The sequence below is a fragment of the Coregonus lavaretus genome, assembly GCF_964263955.1.
Source record: "Coregonus lavaretus genome assembly, chromosome: 33".
In the NCBI taxonomy this organism is placed as follows: Eukaryota; Metazoa; Chordata; class Actinopteri; order Salmoniformes; family Salmonidae; genus Coregonus; species Coregonus lavaretus.
The window spans coordinates 3,410,321-3,425,508 of record NC_140020.1 but is presented as its reverse complement, the minus strand read 5'-3'; the positions used below and the strand labels follow the sequence as shown (position 1 = coordinate 3,425,508).

Genomic DNA, 15,188 nt, shown 5'->3' with positions numbered 1-15,188 from the left:
CACTACCAGCCGCCACTTTACCCCGTTTCCTCCCGCCATGAGGTGCAGTGCAGTACGACGACTTAGACCTTTAAGGGGGTCTGGACTTTGCGCCTCTGCTCAAACTAATGCTGAGTCTGCTGGGAAGTTAGTGGGTTACACACACTGAAATTAAGCTAGTTGTGCTGCCAAGACACGTACTGTAGCACCCAGAATGACAACATGTCAGAATCCCACGGGGAATCGTATTAGTTAGCTATAATTGTGCATTTCGGTACAAAACTAGTTTCAAGGGCTACTTGATGAAGGGAAGTCCCACACACTCACAGGGCACCGCCATCAAAATAGAAACCAGACTGATTGTATAATACATAACGGATATAGGGCATAAAAAGTGTTACTAATGTACTAATGCTTTTTACCGCTTTCAAAGTAGAAATATTATATACTGCAGCGCAGGCTTAATGATATCCCAGTCATCCACAACACTAACGTGGGAATAACGTTGGAGAAGGCTGTGTACTGTTCAATAGGGAGACAAGACAGGTTTTTATTTTACCTTTTGAAGACTGGTAGGATTCAGCTGTGTCTTGTCGATGATTTTAATGGCAACCTGTCAAGAGAGAGTAAAGGACAACAATCACTTCCTGCTGAAACCACTCCTAACTCAACACAGGAAGTGGCATGCCTATTGGCGGGCCACTCAATGACAACAAACTTGTTTCTCAGATTGCCAAGGTGCAATTTTAGAGTGCGTAAAGCATTCTGGGAGAACGGAGGGCTGGAGAGGTTCTCAATAAAATTTGCCTCCTTTTTGTTGCTTCAGTAAGTTTGTTTACTGTGTTTAAGCACAGTACATTTAATAAAATTTTCCCAACTTGCATTTTGTTTGTTTCACCAATAAACAAAATTCAATTACAGTGACTATTGTTACAATTGGTGCAGTGCATTGCCCCTTGACTTGTCAAGTACAGCAAGGGTGAGGTGAGTCCACTAACTAACTTTGGTAAAAGAAAAAAAGAAAAAAAAACTATTGAGTACAAACAATTACTGAATTCTATTCTAGCCAAACAAAGTAGAATATGTGCTATCAAACATGGCAGGTGCCTCCTGTGTCTGCAGGTGTCTCACCTCTCGACCCGTGAGGATGTGGCGCGCCAGCTTGACCTTGGCGAAGTTGCCCTTTCCGATGGTCTTGAGCAGCCGGTAGTTGCCGATGTGCGGCTGCTCGTCGGTGCACGAGGCGATGGAGTTCCGGCAGCGGGCGCCTGAGCGTCCGGGCCGCGTGGTGACCTCGTTGCGCCCATCGGTGTGCGAGGTGTGCTGTGGGGAGGAGATTAATAGAGTGTCCGAAGTCATTTGAAGTTGCATGTCAGAGAATATTGACTAAACCTTACAGGTTTATAAGGGTTCATGGAGCTACGGCCTTTCCTAAACTCTTTCCAAGAAAGAAAGAACAAGACTGTCTCTACCACTGGGATAACCAATGTTCCTGGCCTGGAGGGCATTGATCAGAGCTCAACTTGTCAATAGACATTAAAACAATCACTGGGGACTGGGGTTCAATCCCCGTGACCAACCTCCCCACTGTTTCTCCTACTTGACTGTCTCCATCTCATTTTCTAACTGTCTGAATAAAGTGTCAAAACATATACACACACATATACATATATATATATATATATATATATATACATATATATATATATATATATATATATATATATATATATATATATATATATATATATATATATATATATATATATATATATATATATATATATATATATATATATATATATATATATATATATATACACACACACAGTGGGGAGAACAAGTATTTGATACACTGCCGATTTTGCAGGTTTTCCTACTTACAAAGCATGTAGAGGTCTGTATTTTTTTTATCATAGGTACACTTCAACTGTGAGAGACGGAATCTAAAACAAAAATCCAGAAAATCACATTGTATGATTTTTAAGTAATTAATTTGCATTTTATTGCATCACATACGTTTTTGATCACCTACCAACGAGTAAGAATTCCGGCTCTCACAGACCTGTTAGTTTTTCTTTAAGAAGTCCTCCTGTTCTCCACTCATTACCTGTATTAACTGCACCTGTTTAACTCGTTACCTGTTGTTCTCCCCAATGTATATATATAAAAAAAATTATCGATTGTTCATCGAGCTGATGTTTTGGGGGGGAAGAAAATCACCTGGGGTGAGTAATGATATCAGCACTGCCTGGTAATAAGATGGTATAGTAGAGATTGCTAAATGTTTGAACAACATTGTAAAGTCATTAGCATTAGGCCTAAAGATTGAGCAAAGTACTTGAGTGAGCGTGCGGCTGCACTCACACAAACCTGACAGTGAGAAACCATAAACGGTGTAATAACTCACCTAGAACAGACACTTATTTTAGAATGCAGACCTTGAACAGACTCAAAATAGCTTAAGAGCCAATGTCTTTTAAGGGACATTCTGTTGTTAAAATTGACTGTACAGATATTTTAGGAAAAGAAAAACAAGGCTATAATACTGTATCTTAAAGTAAGTAATGTACAGATACATTACCTAACAACAGTCTCAGAATCAATTCCAACCCATTTTCACAGCAATCAATCCAGGTATATATTGTCTTTCAATGAGTCGTATCTTCACATAAGCTTGATATCAATCCATTTATTGACTGACTGACTAACTAACTAACTAAACAACAGTGTGCGGTTTTGCACTGCTATCAACTGATAAGGTCCCAATACAAAGATAAGCTCCAAACACAATGAATGTATGATTGAGCCTCACCATGGTGTTCTCTTTTTTTCCGAAAGCCCTACTCACAGTTGAATCATCAACTAGTGCACTGTGAATAACTTTGGAATAGCTTTGTGTAAAAATACGTTTAAAAAAATACTAATAACAATGTAATAATGACATTTGCCAAAAAAAGGTTAATACTTGTTCATATTTGAGGTCATACGTTCTATGGAAAACCATACGTGTTGTATTAATGAGAAGCAATTAGGGCTGTCCCCGACAAAAAAAAAAAATCTTGGTCGATCGAGAGTTCTGATCTTTCAACCAATCGATTGGTAGAAAAATAATTATGGGTATTTTTCCATATATAGACACATCCTATGTATTTTAATCAAATCAACTATATGCACTGAGCTTGTCTGATGCTTTAAGCGCTCTGTTTGATTAAATAGTTAAGACACACAAATGACTAGAGGGAGTCCGACCGCAATTGATTTGATTGTGCCGGGCATGGCTCAGACTTTCTGCGCTTTGTAAAAATGTAATAAAAAAAATACAGCGAGTGACTGTGTGACTAGCACCCACTGTCTGTCTCTCCTCCCTGCTGCAGCAACCACCACAAAACATCAACATTGTATATCGCGCTGTCCGTGTTGCTGACGCTGCAACAGAATTACAGCCATTTCTGACTGAAAAGTTTTGTTACCGAAATCCCTCACTTGTACGGGAAAAACATTCCCTCAACCCTTGCTCGCTTTATGTGACACATGTATGCATCGCATGCACGTGACCAATAGGGCCTGACCCCCTATAGCATATCATAATCACATCAAATAAATTGGTTATAACATACTCTGAACACCGTAACACACGTGACAGCAAGATGAATGCAGATGACTTGACAAATAAACTTGAAACGGGGGAATGTTTACTGGTTGCTCAGGAGGTAAAGGGGAAGTCAGATGTGTGGAATAAATGTGACTAGTTGTGGAAAATACTGGAGAGCAAGCGCTGTGTCATATTATGAGTACCAAATAAGTGCTGTTAGATTACAATATAATTTTTCTGTAAACAACACTAAATATATTAAAAGCGTACCAGAGAGTCTGTTGTAAGTTTTTTTTTTTTTTTTTGTGAAGCCTTTATTACAGCAAAGACTAAAAACAGTTGCATGTATTCGTGAATGTAATTGCCGAAATGGAACGGTTTATTTATTGTTTACGCTAATTATTCAAGGGTCGCTTTGTTATTTTAAAACTAAAAATGCTTGATTGCATTTCAAATGATGAATGACTCGTATGCTGTGTGATGACATGAACGAATGAATGATTGATTGATACAGTAACCTATATAAGTATTGAAATATAGGCCTAAGTAAGTTACGGTATTAAAATGAACAGGATGCGCTCGTAGGCCTACAGCTCGATGGTGGTTATACAAGGCTGCTATAGGCTACTAAGTCTGATAATGATTATGACATTACTTATTATTATAATGATGATCATAATAATAGTAATATAACAATAAGAAGGAGATCAAGAAAAAGGAGGGTTATTATTATTATTATAAATATAATTATTCTGACAATTTGGAAGTGTAAATAACACTAAATAAATTATACGTAATACCAGAGAGGCTGTTCTAACGGGAAAAAAAAAAAGTGTAAAGCTTTTGTTACAGCATAGCAAAGATTAAACACACCAGATTTTGTGAAATTGTTCATCCGACATGTGGTTGCGTGAGGCTTGCTGCTCACAGAATCAGTAGGCTATTAAACAAACACTCAAAAAGGCAACACAAGCAGGATCTGTCTTAGTTCTGTAGATATATTGATGATTTATAAAGCCAGGCCCATTTAACAGTTAGGTTATTGATTATAGAGCTAATTAAGTTGGGGTTTCCTCACTTTTCTTAGACAATTAAGGCAAGGGCTGTTTTCTCATCTCCTAACTCCACTGCTGCCTCCGCCACATTGTTCTCAACACCAATATGCTGGTTAACTTTGCTATTATGCACATAGCAACATGGTCTAGGAAAAGGCGCCAATTCAACAGCACACTGATGTTTCAGAACCGTGGACAGCGACCGCTATCAAACGCGGGAGAAAGAGCATTTGTTATAAAATAATATTTGTATTAGTGTTGCATCATTGTCCTTAACCATATACAATTTCAGTAGCACATGCTTTAGAGCGATGGACTGGGCCATCCCCATGGCCTCCAGAATGGATCAGTCCACTCAGACAGGCGCAAATCAGACAGGTGTCTTGAATACCATGAAAAATGTTTTTTTTGTTGCTGCTACTGCTCAACTAAAGAAATCTCAGTCGACCAACAGCCTATCGACCAAACAATCGACCAGTTGACTAAATGGGGTCAGCCCTACAAGTAATAAATGGGAAGAGAATAGGTTAATGACCTTAATGGCAATAGTGTGTGTATGGTGAGAGGAGGGTTGGTAGTGGAGTGGTATCTATCCAACATCGATGTCCTAGCCTGGCAAAGTATCCATCAACCCGTAGGGCTGTGACGCAGGTGCAGTTGGTCAAATGGGGCACTGCTGTCCTATCCTGACAAGCACTTCAGATGGGTCAACCAAAACCAAGCACCTTTCTCAACCGTCTGTCAACAGTTAATTGGTTCCTGCAGGCTAACTCTATACACCCTTATACTTATGTCCCTAAACAGTATTAACTATAGAACATTGTATTAACATGTGGTTACATGGGAAATGTCAATCTGTTTACTTCGGTAAACGACCTACAATTATTTTTCAAGTTGTCGTTGGTTTCAGTGAGTGAGATCAGAACGACCATTGGTACAAAAATAAGATAATGCAAAATACTTCACTTCAGTCTCGGTCTACATTTAACGACACATCCACACACCTAGAAACCATCGCCAATCGTCTAAAAGGGCATTATTGTAACATTGTGGCAACGTTTTAGACACATTGCTGGGATGTTACCACAACGCTGTGAAAACGCCCCCGTTAGTTTGTGGTGTATCCTTTACAGTCAACACTTTCTATATGCCCAAGAGTTTCATAAGACACAGTGACTGTTCAAAAAAACTGAAACATAACACTTTGTTCATGGAGGAGGAGCATTTTTTGCTACTAGCGTGCACAGCAAGTTCTGTGCCTACAACTACGGTGTTGAACTTTTTGGCTTGTTTTTTCCCCCCTTTCACAGATTAGCTTAAATGCTAAATGACACCAACAAGCTTGTCTACCTTCCATATACCCTAGTTCTGGCAGCTCTGAAGCTCAAAACTGACAGAAAACTTGACTATTCTAACCTTTCAAAAGATCATCCAAAAGGGCAACTGTGAAATATAATCCTACAATGTGCAATACAATGAGACCATAACAATTGACCTCTATGGAATAGGTCCTAAGAAACGAAGCGTCCTCATTTCTAGGACCATAGAGCGATGTAAACCCAGCATTGAGATGGCTACAGCAGCAAACTTGATACATTTGCTGATCCTCTTTGATAGCGTCAGAAGGCCCATCTGTGGGTTTATCACCCTGCCAAACCCCTCACAGTTCCAAGCATTTAACAGTGAAGCACATAGACAATGGCACTTACTGTATTTCATCAGCGTGCTGCTTACCGCTGTTACTGTATTTCATCAGCGTGCTGCCTACCGCTGTTACTGTATTTCATCAGCGTGCTGCCTACCGCTCTTACTGTATTTTATCAGCGTGCTGCCTACTGCTCTTACTGTATTTCATCAACGTGCTGCCTACCGCTCTTACTGTATTTCATCAGCGTCCTGCCTACCGCTGTTACTGTATTTCATCAGCGTCCTGCCTACCACTGTTACTGTATTTCATCAGCGTGCTGCCTACCGCTGTTACTGTATTTCATCAGCGTGCTGCCTACCGCTGTTACTGTATTTCATCAGCGTGCTGCCTACCGCTGTTACTGTATTTTATCAGCGTGCTGCCTACCGCTCTTACTGTATTTCATCAGCGTGCTGCATACCGCTCTTACTGTATTTCATCAGTGTGCTGCCTACCGCTGATTCAACATTGTGTCCCAAAATAACAGACCAAGGTTGCAACTGTAGAGTGTCAAAGACTTGGTCACGGATGGAATCGGATGGTGTCAAGTAACGGCTCCATTGTGAAAGGTTCTTCCATTCATGTTGCCATGGGTCAGATGTAGCCTAATTATGTGCTGTGTGATCGAGGGGGCTAATTTAAAAACACCACAGCACCAGTCTATCAACCCAAACTTGAATGTGACAGTTTGAGAAGCAGAATACAGGTTTTCAAAATAGCAGATCTGTCTCTGTTAGTTGCTTACTCTCTAAAGTGAGAGAGTAGGACCATTGACCATAAACTTGTCATCAAGGTCAGCATACAGTGGCCACTGCGGAAAAACATTCCTATACCTTGTGACCCCTCGACACAAATTACTGATAGGGTCTTTCTAAATAGGACGCACACAAACGCACAAAAACAGCCAATTTGCACACAGAATTCCTATGTCTCCAAACAACACCTAAACCTTACAGTAAATCTAGTACGAACCCTGAGACACTTAAATAGCCCTATACTTTTGTAATTGAGTTCAATTCAATAACTTCAACGTCATCTTCACCGTCGCATTGACTAGATAAAGTCTCTCTCTCGCTCGCGCGCTGTGGCGCATACGGAAAACAACTTCAAAATACGAAAATGGGTCACTCCAGGAAGAAAACGGATACTTACTATGGTGATGCGGTGCCTTTTTACCGAGTGTGAGCCCTTCATCCTAGCATTGGCGATCTGAATGGCATCGGAACAGAGTGCCTGTCCGGTTTTGTGCCGGTGACAGTTCATTGATCCAAATTGTGCTCAGTGATGCTCAGAGGCATGTGAACACATTTTGGGCACCTGTCGCTCAACTCCAACGGGGTGGGCGCAGAGAGCTTGTCCTAATTACAGTGTGTGCCGGTTGGCTTATATACCTCAAAATGCCATGCCAACCAGTAACAAAGCAGGCATCTTTGTAATGTAAAGATTCCACCTTGTGCCAGCAGGGAAGTCGTTTCTCATGGTTAAAAGTTATAAATGATGTTCACATGCTGTACTTACTGGTGAATCCACAATTTAACATTCACCTATATGATGCAGCATTATAGGTAATATATATAGGCCTATCCATATCTCAGTTTCAAAGCTTTCAATTGTGGATTTGTCGGAAACTCAGGCATCTTTCTAGAGCTCCAACGATGAGACAGCCTACATGGATGCGGTCAGAGACCTGGCAGTGTGGTGCTAGGACAACAACCTCTCCCTCAATGTCAGCAAGACAAAGGAGCTGGAAACGGAGGGCCGAGCACGCCCCCCATCCACATCGATGGGGCTGTTGTGTGGAGCAGGTCGAGAGCTTCAAGTTCCTCGGTGTCCACATTACTAAGGAACTATCATGGTCCAAACACACCAACACAGTCGTGAAGAGGGCACAACAATGCCTCGCCCCCCTCAGGAGGCTGGAAAGATTTGGCATGGGCACTCAGATCCTCAAAACGTTCTACAGCTGCACCATTGAGAGCATATTGACTGGCTGCATCACCTTGGTATGGCAACTACTTGGCATTCGACCGCAAGGCGCTACATAGGGTAGTGCGTATGGCCCAGTACATCACTGGGGCCGAGCTCCCTGCCTTCCAGGACCTCTATACCAGGCGGTGTCAGAGGAAGGCTCTAAATATTTTGAAAGACTCCAGCCTCCCAAGTCATTGACTGTTCTCTCTGCTATCGCTCGGCAAGCAATTCCGATGCACCAAGTCTGGAACCAACAGGACCCTTAACAGCTTCTACCCCCAAGCTATAGGACTGCTAAATAGTTAGTGAAATAAATAGTTAACCAACTGCTGTTACTGTTTATTATCTATCCCGTTGCATAGTCATTTTATCCCTACCTATATGTACATACTGTATCTACCTCAATTACCTCGTACCCGTGCACATCGACTCGATACTGGTACCCCTTGTATATAGCCAAGTTATCATTACTCATTGTCTATTAATTCCTTGTGTTATTATTTTTCTATTTATTCCTGGTGTTTTCTACCATTTCACTTTATTTTATTTCTGCATTGTTGGGAAGGACCGGTAAGCAAACATTTCGTTTTTAGTCTACATCTGTTTTTTACGAAGCATATGACAAATAATATTTGATTTGACTTTCCGACCTGAAGATCACTGACGTCATGATTTGACCTAGTTTTTTCCCCACTCAGTTCCCAGTTGTCTTGAAAGTCCCATAACATTTAGACCATAACACCTACATTGGCACAAACATCATTCTTAAAAGTTGGTCAATACCAATTTGAGAGCTGAAAAGAGCAACGCCTAACTTACTTGAACAAATACTTACATTTTCAGTATCACGCTCATTGACAGTGGGTAGTGGCGTTCTGGTTGACATTTTAAATGTCTTGATCTCCGAAGTGGTTCGGCGTTCTGGGTCTCCTTTTTGCTTTTGTTGCACCTTAGCCCAACAGGAGGAAAGCAGGTCTACAACTGCTATTGAAGAACATGGATTTAACGCAACGCCTAAATTCCAGCAAACATACGCTGGAAGATGTCTAGAGCACAGATGAATTAAGTAAATTGTCGAACCGCATTACTGTACAGAACGCACCTTACAGAGGTGGGACAGATTGCGAAAAATACAATTCCCCACAAAATAATGTCCAACAACAAACCATAACCCCGAACTGCAAAATGTTCCAATCCGTTTTTAGGTAACTAAAACTCAATAAACTGTATTCCAATAGTTCACAGGCTCTCAACAAATGCACAGAACGTTTAGTCAAGGAAAAAGGGGAGGGGAAGGGGGAGTTAACGTAAAACCGGTCTCAGAATTTGCAGACAGTTTTGGCGACTTGGGTTACTGTTGAATTTCAGCTTCCGACGCGCGCTGCCCCGCTTTCCGATGGTGCTGGTACTCCGAAAGATCCAAGTTCGGTTAAAGTCCTCCCCATCCCAAAAGTAAGGGTGGTTTGCTTAATTGCTATATCCAAGATGGCCGCCTACTAGCTGGAGAGTGCCAAGTCAAACCCAACGCGTTGAGAGGAAGTGAGGAAAGACATGGCTTTAAAGCTTATTGGAGCTTCGGTTGGGGCAGAGCTGTTTGTTGTTGCTAGGGTGATTACTAGAGAGAAAAATCTACCTGCTGCACAAGACATGAAATACCCTGCCTACTGTGCCTAAAGGCATTTAGCCTACCCCCTCTGTCCCATGCATGCATTGTCAGTGAAACAACTGTAAGCACAGATTGGTTCCCCTAATGCAATAATAATCTGAGATAAATTCCATCAATATTGTAACAACAGTCATTCAGTCTCACATGCTTACACACACACTGCATCCTGTCTTGTGTTTCTCACATGAGCAGCACCTCTAGCAGTACACTTCCTGTGTGGCATACACCATCAAAGGGTCTATTCACAGAGAGACACAGAGAAAATGGAGAGAGAGAGAGAGAGAGAAAAAAAAAAAAAGGGTTATGTGTAACAAAGGGGTGGAGGCTGAGCAAACAAGAAAGACAGGAAAATATTTTAAAAAACAATTTTAGAGAAAGACTGATTTATTTGTTTTAAAAAACAGTCAGATGAAGCTTGAGATCCAAGTCTCTCTCTTTCTCTCTTCTCCCTTTCTCTCTCTCTCCCTCTATCTCTCTCTCTCTCTTCACGTGAGAAAAACAGCTGTCTTCTTCTCTCACCATGAGATGGTCTCCAGGGCAACAATGTGCAGTTTCGCCCTGGCTGTTGCAGTGAGGGTACGCAACCAGCAGAGAAGAGCCTGGGAGTTCACTCACATGTCACACTGACCCCACCTCATTAGCACAAAGGTATCTTTGTACGTTCCCAGGGTGATCACACAGACACTCGCACACACAATATCATATTGTCTCTCTGTCTCACACACACACACACACACACACAGAGAGAGAGACACACACACACACACAGAGAGAGAGAGAGAGAGAGAGAGAGAGAGAGAGAGAGAGAGAGAGAGAGAGAGAGAGAGAGAGAGAGAGAGAGAGAGAGACCCAAAAAGCCCATCCAAAAGTTGAAGGAACATTTGGCAGCAAAACACACTCATCAGTCACCATGTTGCGTCATTGTAACGCCAAGGTAGTGGGTTCGATCCCCGGGACCACCCATACACAAAAATGTATGCACGCATGACTGTAAGTCGCTTTGGATAAAAGCGTCTGCTAAATGGCATATTATTATTATTATTGTGAATCAATCAATCACACTGACTCTGGTCCTGCAGCTCATGTGATTAGATTATAACATTCTGGCCCTGTCTACCTGTATAGGATTCAAAAAGCCTAAGATGAGTGTGATCCAAGTTACATTTCATTCCAGTTAGATTTATATAAATCTACAAGTGTAAAGTGGTTTCTATCTATCAGTGTTGAAGGATTCCACCCTACTGTATATTACAACAATTTATCTTGACAAAGTATATTCTAGACAACGAAAAGCATTCCTTTTGGTGAAGTATTTATTGTTGATGTCCACAATCTCTGTAAATTCCATGGGTAAGACATATCTACCAATACTGGTACTAATTACATATCTACTATATGTCTATGACATACCCTTCAGGTGTTTAACAACTTCTTTAATTCCAATGACAGCTACAGTATTATTCCATTTAGTCTGACTGTAATGTTGCCATACCTCCAAAACACGTCATTGTGCCTGGTTAGCGACGAGGCAAGTCAGGCGGTAACATCAGTTTTGGCATTCAGTTCTCTATTTTTACTCAGGCATTGGTTTATGAATTATTTTGAGGTTTCATTCTTATTGTCATTGGATAGTGGAATGTCTAACTATGTCCCTATTTTGAGTATACTGACTTACTCGAGTCGAGTACTGACCTACTATTTATTTACATATGTGCTTGATACAAATCTTAAAATGTAACATTTGTAGTCTTTTTGTTGTTGTTTGTGGATTCAAGTTGAAATTGTATGTAATAGCTCCGTCTAGTGGTTTATGTGGGAACATGACAACTGGTATGCACTTTTTAGCCTGGAACGAACCATCCTGTTTCGCGACACGGATGTCAAAGACTTTTATAACTAACCCAAGATAGACCACAGCCTGTTGTTTCCAATCGGAGCAAATTAATCATAGTGGGCAGAACAAGCAAGGAGGTGGGCAGAGCCAATCACGAGCTAGTGAGATCCTATTGGCTCATTCTAGCACGCCTACTCTGTGAGGTGCGTATGTGCAATAACTAAATTCGCCCTTGCACTACTATTTTTTTTTAAAAACTTTGGCAAAAGGTAAAGTCTACAAAACGTAGTCCACTCTGTTCGTAACAGATTCTAGTTTTGGAAACAGAAAACTGTATTAAGATCAAACGTTTCCATCTTGCTCCATCTTCGGCCACTGGGCTTCCTCTTACCACCATATTTGGTAGTGAGTGGAAACTCCAACCGGATGCTTCACATTTATACGTCTGGTGAAATATTTATACATCTGGTGAGATCATGATGGTTCGTGGGTTCGTTTGCTGGATGTATAAATGTGATGCATCCGGTTGGCGTTTCCACTCAATACCAAATTTGGTAATGAGAGGAAGCCCAGTGGCCGGCATGTGGGAAAAGATAGAGCGAGATGGATTTTGGCCGACATTCTGCTAACTTTCTCATCAATTAAACATTTGATCTCCATACAGTTTTCTGTTTCCAAAACTACAACCTGTAACAAACAGAGTGGACTGCGTTTTGTGCACTTGACCCTTTGCCAAAGTTTCAACAACAACAAAAAATGCGTTGTTTAGAAGGAGTGCAAGGGCGAATTGAGCAATTCCACACGCGCGCTTCACAGAGTAGGCGGTCTCTAACAGAAATATACAAATGATTGCTAGAACACACCAATAGAATATCACTGGCTCGTGCTTGGCTCTGCCCACCTCCTTACTTGTTCTGCCCACTATGATTCATTATCTCCCATTGGAAACAACAGGCTGTGGGTTAGTTATAAAAAATCTTTGCTTTTAGCAGTTCATGAAATCTTCCTTTCACTAGCAGTCAGTGGCGCCATCTTGTGGATATAGTTGAAACCTGTTTATTCCATGGCATCAAACCTTGTCCTAAAAATGCATTTCACAGCCTGCTGAATTTGCGTTGTCACTCACTCATAATCCCTTTGTTCTCATAAACGAAACACATACTCAAGCCCACATGATGTAGGAACCAAGTACTGTACCGAATGCTAAACATGTTTTAGATTTTATAAGAGCATGATAAAATGCTTTGATCTTATCTTTAGGAAAACCATCTATACTTCCTGATGGAATCCCCTGTGATCACAGATGAGCAGTTCTGTGAAATCGCTGCTGTTTTGTAGTTTCCCAGACAAAGTTTAATTTAAATCAGGACTAGACTAATTCTACTTAAATTAATCCAGATTTTAAAAATTGCTTTCTGAGACATTGCTTAACTTCAGATTAATTAGTTCTAGACTACGGCGTCCCAGGCTAAGGTAGGTAAGGACTAACCAGTTAATCTTTGTGTAGCCTAATTAGATTAACGATGTGCACTTGGTGCTGACCTGAGGATGCTTAAAAAACCAGGGTTGGGACACAAAAACACAAGCATTGTGTGGAATTGGAGCAAGTCACCTAAACCAAACAATGTAATCATTTTCTAGAGGCAGATGATCACCATAGCTTGGAGGGATAAGACAGGATGAAGGTCAGTCCACTACATCTGTAGGAGCCAGGAGCGAAGATTGTGTCACTAACCTGGGCTGGAGGGGGCTGGAGGACAAAGTCAAAGACGGGAGGTCTCTGAGACCTTACAGGAGATCTCTGAGACCTTACGGGAGGTCTCTGACTCCAGGATGGGAAAATCCTTAACTAGAAAGAAACAGATGAAGACACAGAAGGGGACCATGAGACACTATGTTGTATTTTAAATAGTTAATCTGTTGTCAATTTCAATTCTGACTTGTAATGTTAAAAAGGGGATAAAAAGACCTCCCTCTGTTTATCTGAATTAGCTAGGCTACTCACTATACCAATGATAGGCTACAGATTTGAGTCACTGCAATTAAAACTGCTTTCCCAGTGTATATTTCTATTAAATGACATGTCCTTACTATGTATTGCATGTTTGAGGAGATTATATGTTTTTATAAATGTTTGCAACTCATTAATAAATGGCAAAAAAAGGTTTCCACTTTCTTTTAAAGTACAGTATATTTTGATAAATTATATTGGTAGGCCTAACGAGTTAATAAATGGTCAGTAGGTTTCCACTTTCTTGAAAGGTACCGTTTCAGCAGTTATAAATGTGAGTAAATCACTCAGAGCTTAGACATACTTACAGGCAGTACTGGGTAGTCATCACTACATACATGAGAGAAGATTCAACACTTTGTTAAAAATGTTCAGTCAATGACTGGTGGGTATGATGACCAAAACATTCAATGTTGTCAGAGGATACCTCCTCCACTGTTTCACCAACCAGAGGTATTACGGTTACCATTTCACACCAGAGAGTTAATCATACTTGGACTATCGCAGAGAAGTGGTAAGTGTTTTGATATAATCTGGTAAGGGGTAATACATTAGGAATGATGATTGAATAATGTCCTGGAAGTCAATTTGGCCAGGGCATCAGGATTTGAAAGGTGGGTCAAGACACATCATGAAAACCATGGGATAGAGCGCCAATGCATCACACCCAGAAGTGAGAAAATAACTATTGTTCAACTGTGCACCTATTGAAAAGAAGGTTGCATGATGATACATAAGGGTTCGTCATATCAGCATTTGTAAGTGCATTTATAAATGGCTAATAACTGGAGATGAATATTGGCTCACTATTTGGCAAACACTGACAAGTTATTGCACTATTTTGACCAATGCGATATAACCATTTATTAATAGTTTATAATGCATTTACAAATCATTAATATAATTATAACCCCTTTATCAACCCTTTACAAATGGAACCTTATTGTAAAGTGTTACCCCTTTTTGTTACCAACCCGTGGCTATTGTTTGCTTCAATCACTTGAGCTACAGTATCTTTGTGGGAAGTGCTGCATAGCAAAAGCATCTCTGCAGGCTTGTCCATTTCTGTCATTGTCTAGTGTGAGGATCTGGGCAGCCATGTTGTTTGAGGTCATTGATCTGGGCAGCCATGTTGTTTGAGGTCATTGATCTGGGCAGCCATGTTGTTTGAGGTCATTGATCTGGGCAGCCATGTTGTTTGAGGTCATTGATCTGGGCAGTCATGTTGTTTGAGGTCATTGATGTGGGCAGCCATGTTGTTTGAGGTCATTGATGTGGGCAGCCATGTTGTTTGAGGTCATTGATCTGGGCAGCCATGTTGTTTGAGGTCATTGATCTGGGCAGCCATGCTGTTTGAGGTCATTGATCTGGGCAGCCATGTTGTTTGAGG

General features: G+C 40.9%; 1 protein-coding gene across 2 annotated transcripts in view; it reads right to left on the bottom strand.

Moving 5' to 3' along the window:
* The window catches only part of LOC311108188 (MAP/microtubule affinity-regulating kinase 3-like), a 109,406-nt gene extending 99,650 nt beyond the window's left edge, over positions 1-9,756 (bottom strand). For both annotated transcript variants that reach the window (XM_084150807.1, XM_084150806.1), the window contains exons 1-3: positions 9,123-9,756; positions 1,111-1,302; positions 539-592 (exon numbers count right to left, since the gene is read on the bottom strand). In XM_084150807.1, coding sequence (XP_084006933.1) covers positions 539-592; positions 1,111-1,302; positions 9,123-9,173 — 297 coding nt within the window. In that variant the 5' untranslated portion in view covers positions 9,174-9,756. The remainder of the gene's footprint in view (positions 1-538; positions 593-1,110; positions 1,303-9,122) is intronic.
* Between the last annotated feature and the right edge of the window lie 5,432 nt (positions 9,757-15,188).